General features: G+C 36.8%; 1 protein-coding gene across 1 annotated transcript in view; it reads left to right on the top strand.

Annotated features, from left to right (window-relative positions):
• The window catches only part of LOC107661255 (WD repeat and FYVE domain-containing protein 3), an 83,102-nt gene that overhangs the window by 65,949 nt on the left and 11,242 nt on the right, over positions 1–5,911 (top strand). The window contains exons 43-50 of the mRNA XM_016450754.1: positions 406–574; positions 881–1,041; positions 1,384–1,532; positions 2,080–2,200; positions 2,293–2,378; positions 4,733–4,813; positions 4,913–4,967; positions 5,053–5,172. Of these exons, the coding sequence (XP_016306240.1) occupies positions 406–574; positions 881–1,041; positions 1,384–1,532; positions 2,080–2,200; positions 2,293–2,378; positions 4,733–4,813; positions 4,913–4,967; positions 5,053–5,172 (942 nt within the window). The remainder of the gene's footprint in view (positions 1–405; positions 575–880; positions 1,042–1,383; positions 1,533–2,079; positions 2,201–2,292; positions 2,379–4,732; positions 4,814–4,912; positions 4,968–5,052; positions 5,173–5,911) is intronic.

Raw genomic sequence — 5,911 nt, 5'->3', positions numbered from 1 at the left:
TATATATATACATATATGGCGATAATACCGCATACCGCGCTATTTAGCCACTCAAAATTACCGCAAGGGAAATTCCTTCACTGCGACAGCCCTGACTGAATTCATGTGTGATCTTGAAAACTTGCTGATTTAAAGGTGTTTAAATGCTTGAAATTTGCATTGTGGGTAAATATAAATTGTGTTTCGATATGAATTATGTACTATATGCGAGTTGTCAGCATGGGATTTTCTTAAAGAGTGATGGACATGTGTCTTGCATGCCTCTGACTGGATTCTTCTGGCTGTCACTGACTTCCGAGATTGAATTTTTTATTATAAAGTTTTTCATCATGATTGATATAAACCCAAAAGAAGAGTTAATAAGAACTAAATTAAAGAGTTTGCGATACATTTCAATCCTTCCAGAAACCAGTGCGGTACAGACGAGCGATAAGCTATGACAGTAAGGAGTATTACATGCGGCTGCTGTCAGGGAACCCGGGGATGTACCAGCACTCCATAGAGCAGAACACGGAGGGAGAGACCACACAGCAGGAGCCTGAACATGGAGAGGACACCATCGCAAGGGTCAAAGGTCATTTTAACATGACAGTGCTTTTTATTACATGATACTGTGAAACTACTACAGAGGTATACTTTGTACAGTGAGCTTTATAGTTACATGTACTACATTTTGCTCACCAATGTAGCAGACAGAAAACAAGTACCATTATTAATACAATTATTAATTACTTGTAACTAGAAATTCTATCACCTCTTCAAACTAAATGGAAGAAACTGGGATGTGAAGGAACTCATTGTCTATCTATCGAAACTACTGAGCATGTAATATAATGAGTGTATTGTATAGACTGACTGAGTGTGCTGTGTTTTGTTTTAGGTTTGGTTAAAGCTCCTTTAAAGCGGTCCCGCTCTACAGCGGATGGAGCCGATGAGGACAGTCAAGACCAGCTGCAGGAGTTGCTAGAGTCAGGAGCTATGGACGAGGAGCAGAAAACTGACAACACCACACTGCTCCGCCTGCTGGAGGAGGGGGAGAAGGTCTGTAGCACTGTACAGCTATACATATGCCTCCACAACATCCTCGTCACACTGTTCAACAACTGCAAATTTTGCTGCCAGTCACTGTTGTCATGACAACAATTTGGCTTTGAAAATTTGGGTCTTTTGGGTAGAAGCTTTCCAATTTGAAGCTTTGTATTGATCATTAGATCATCATCTAACAACAGTCATTCATTTACTGCTTACATTATTCTCCATCAGTATGAGGGAAATAATTAGTAATATCAGTCTGGTTGGACGATTAGGTTTGTTTTACGTTTTGAATTTGCACTGATTGATATGAATGATGTACTGAGAATGTGTTTGCTGTGTGTGTTATAGATCCAGCACATGTACCGCTGTGCTCGAGTTCAGGGTCTGGACACCAGTGAAGGGCTGCTCTTATTTGGGAAAGAACATTTCTATGTGATCGACGGCTTCACCATGACGGTCACCAGAGAGATTAGAGACATTGAGACACTCCCTGCAAAGTAAGAATGTATTGTTTTGTATTCTGCTCTTCAAAAAATGAAAAATGCTCACTTGTATCAGATCATCTGGTATCTGTCTGTCTTGTCGGTCTCTGTTGTTTGTTCTGTTATTCTATTGTTCTCCATCTATTTATCAGTCATACGTTCTACCTATCATTATAGTGGTCTGTCTTTCTACCTTTTCTTTGTTTGATCTGTCTATCGTTCTATTGTTCTATCGTTCATTTTATCGATCTTTCTGTTGTTTTAATTATCTGTCATTCCATTGTTCTTTCTGTTTTTCTATTTCTGTTATAATTATAACAAAGCTGCTTGTGTTATAACTTTTTTTTATTAAAAGAAACTGGAAGCATTGATATTTTACATTAACCTACAGTTCATTGTGTGATTCTATTCTGTGGTTATTTTAGATTATTTTAATATATTAATTATCATAAATATATTAAGTCATTCTGTGGAACTTTGCTGAGACCCCCCGGGTTGAGAACCACTGCTTTAGTTGTTGCACTGCATTTATATATACTGCTTGTTTTTGTGACATTTGCAGTATGCATGAGCCTATCATCCCCCGAGGGGCCCGGCAGAGCAAGAGTCAGCTGAAACGAACCTGCAGCATCTTTGCTTACGAAGACATCAGAGAGGTGCACAAACGTCGCTATCTGCTTCAGGTGTGCAAACAACCCGTTTGGCTTGATAACACACTGGGCAGCTTTCATGTTAATGCTGATAATGAAGCTATGCTTTGCTTTCTTCCTCACAGCCCATGGCAGTAGAAGTGTTTTCCGGAGATGGAAGAAATTATCTGTTGGCTTTCCAAAAAGGAGTCCGGAACAAAGTGTATCAAAGGTATTGTAAACACTGATGCCTCTTGGTGTTGGGCAATATGCTTCATAGTCATATCGTCCTATCATCAGCCTGTGAGATCACCGATACACGATATGGTCATGCTAGTTTATTTAATCATTTACTTGCTTAGTTTCATAGTTTCATAACCAACTCCAGGATAAGCCTAAAATCAACCTAATGTTTGTGTAATTCATCAACTACATATAATATTTTTCCAGTCAAGTTGCATATAGATGTCATGTCATAAAATATTTTTTAACATTACTGAATTTGTATGTAACGTAACAATTTAATAAAAACATTGTAAGTTACTAATTATAATGCTTACATTTCCTCAGTTATTCAAACAGCAGCTACAGAAAATGAGCAAAGAACATTTACATCATCAAAGACCATCATCACTGACTTCCGTCTAGAGCGAGTTAATGCACTTAAAAACACTCCCATTATAATCAGTCAAGCTATACTATATCTCTTATACTTACATCGCACGTACATCAGCATTTTTTTGTTTTTGATGTGGGAATCTGCGAGAGAGCAGAATTCAGTCAGCGAGCGCGAGCACTGAACAACAAAACTCCGGTGTTTCAGCGATGACTCATCTGAACGCTTCTGATTGGCCTTTGCATTTATAAGCTCAACAGAATCGTGTGTGATTGGTTATAACGCGCAACACTGTAAAAACGCGTAAAAAGAAATATGATGTGACAAATAAGCCCTAATATTAATTAGATAATAATACTATCCTGATAATAATAATAATAATTAGTATTATTATCGTCTTGATATCGTCGAAGGCATCAGCCACAGGCGATATCACTAACTATCATCGATACACGATACTATCATCTATTGGCACAACCCTAATGCCTCTTAAGGCGGCATCCCACTAGTCAGCTCAAAACAGCTCTATTTTGTTTGTTAATCCCACACTTTCTGACAAATTTAGATGAAATCTTGCCCTCTTCTGTCAGATGTTGTCACACTCAGAAATTAAGAATGGAAAGGGTCGACAAACTAAATTACTTCCTCTGACATTTCTCTCAGATTCTGTCATACACTGCAGCTCCCCATTTTGGCAGCAAATCATTGTGAAATTTGACAATATTAGAGCAGGTGTACCACATATTCATACACGACTGTAATAGACTGCATTAAGATGCAGCTCATGGAGTGATTTTACCCAGTATATGTGTTTGATTGTGTTTTTGTCCCTTGGAGACATGATGTAGAAAAAGAAAGAGATGCGCTACCATTCAAAAGTTTGGGGTCGCTACGATTTTTATTTATTTTTTTACTCTTTTTGAAGGAAGTCTCTTATGCTTATTGAGGCTACATTTTATTAAAATACTGTAAAAACTTTAACACTGTGAAATATTTTTACAATTTAAAACAACTTTTTTTCCAGTTTTAATAAACTTTTAATGTAATATATTCCTGTGATGGCAAAGCTGAATTTGCATCAGCCTTTACTTCAGTCTTCAGTGTCACATGATTCTTCAGAAATCATTCTAATATGCTGAGATTCTAATCAAGCTCAAGAAACATTATCACTGATGAAAACAGTTGACTGCTGAATATTTTTATGGAAACAGTGAACACTTTTTCAGTGAACACTCTTTGATGTATAGAAAGTTCTAAAGAGCAACATTTAATAACTAAACATCTTTTGTAACATTATAAATGTCTTTACTGTCACTTTTGATCAACTTAAAGGGATGGTTCACCCAAAAACAAACATTTTGTCATTTACTCTCCCTCATGTCTTTCTAAACCTGCATCTCTCTCCAACGCACATTAAATCTTCCCCATCTGTGGATGCTTTTAAGTCTAGATTGAAATCGTATCTTTTTAGTATAGCTTTTAAAATTGATTAGAGTGATCAGGATTTAATTTTTTATTTAAATTTTTGTTTGTGTGATGGTATGTAATGATGCTGGAAAGCACTTTGGTCAACAGCAGTTGTTTTAAATGTACTATAGCAATAAAATTTGTATTGTATTGCATGAGTTTCTTTCTTCTGTTGAGCACAACAGATTCGTCATATTATCTTATTTTGTGTTCAACAGAAGATAGAAACTCATACAGGTTTAGAATGACATGAGGGAGAGTAAATGATGACAGAATTTTCACTTTTGGGTGAACTATCCCTTTAATGTATTCTTGCTGAAACGTATTCCTCCCAAAAAAATCAATCAATCATACTGAGCCCAAACTTTTTGAATGTAAGTGTATTTCAGCAAAACTTTCAATAGTCTGACTGTTCTGCCTCCATTATCTTTTTTACAGTGATTTAAGTGTAGAAGAACCTCAGAAAAATACTAGTTTACATAAAGCCAAATCTTGTTTTCTAGGTTCCTGGCAGTTGTTCCCTCACTAGCCGACAGCTCCGAATCTGTCTCTGGGCAACGTCCCAACACCAGTGTGGAACAAGGGTATGCTACCCTCATATTACAAGATTGTGAAGTGAATTTAGAGCTTCTTTACCAAATGTTTTAAAATAAACGTTCATATTCGTGTTTCTTGGTAAACAGGTCAGGTCTTCTCAGTACGCTGGTCGGCGAGAAGTCAGTGACCCAAAGATGGGAGGTGCGGTATCTTCACATTTAAAGTTTTTGTCTGTTTGTTTTGTTCTGTTGTTCAGTGTTGCTTAGGAAAGACTCTTTATTTGTAGAGAGGAGAAATCAGTAATTTCCAATATCTGATGCATCTCAACACACTGGCTGGCAGGTCATATAATGACCTGATGCAGTATCCTGTCTTTCCATGGATCCTGGCAGACTTTGACTCTGAGGTACAAACCTGTCTTTGATCATTCCTTGTGACAAGTACTACAGCACAGCAGATGTCCCAGGGCTCCAGACTCCTTCTTCCCACTGGTCGCACTTTTGCAACTAACTTTCTCAGCTGGTCGCACAAGCACATGATTTGGTCGCAATATTTATTTATTTATTTTTTTTTGCGCTACAACATGGGATTATTCAGTGCATGCTGATGAACTTTTATCATAGTTTATAGTTATATGGAAACGAAAGTGGTTAACATTCAACCCGTTCTTTATCATCAGTAGTATTATTTGTGATTTGAATTTTGTGAATGGGAGTTTCTCTTTTGCTGTGTTAAGCCGCGGGCTTCGGATGCTTTCACTTTCGAATTCGCGATCTTGTTGTCACTGTTTTGCTAACATCTACACACCTTTCATTTTTTTAAGACTAAAACAAAAGATGGATTCATTGTTATTCTTAATTAAAAAGCACAACAACAATAAATCAGTAAGATACAATGACAAACTAGCTTACTAAACGTTTATTAACAAAAACGAATAAGATGAGGCATGGCACACACCACATGCTGTATTATATACCGACTAATAAATTACAGAACGTTTAGCAAACACTGAGGAATCAAAAATAGAAATAAATAAATAAAAGAGAGCCTCAATAGCGTAATGTGTGGTAAACAGCAAAGATAAGATTTTCAAAAATAAAAACAAAAAGAAAAGTAAAACTAACGGTGACAGTGCTTGCATGTTT

The sequence above is a fragment of the Sinocyclocheilus anshuiensis genome, unplaced genomic scaffold (genome assembly GCF_001515605.1).
Source record: "Sinocyclocheilus anshuiensis isolate Anshui unplaced genomic scaffold, SAMN03320099.WGS_v1.1 scaffold1365, whole genome shotgun sequence".
In the NCBI taxonomy this organism is placed as follows: Eukaryota; Metazoa; Chordata; class Actinopteri; order Cypriniformes; family Cyprinidae; genus Sinocyclocheilus; species Sinocyclocheilus anshuiensis.
The sequence above is the reverse complement of the archived record's forward strand: the minus strand, read 5'-3'. Positions and strand labels throughout refer to the sequence as shown.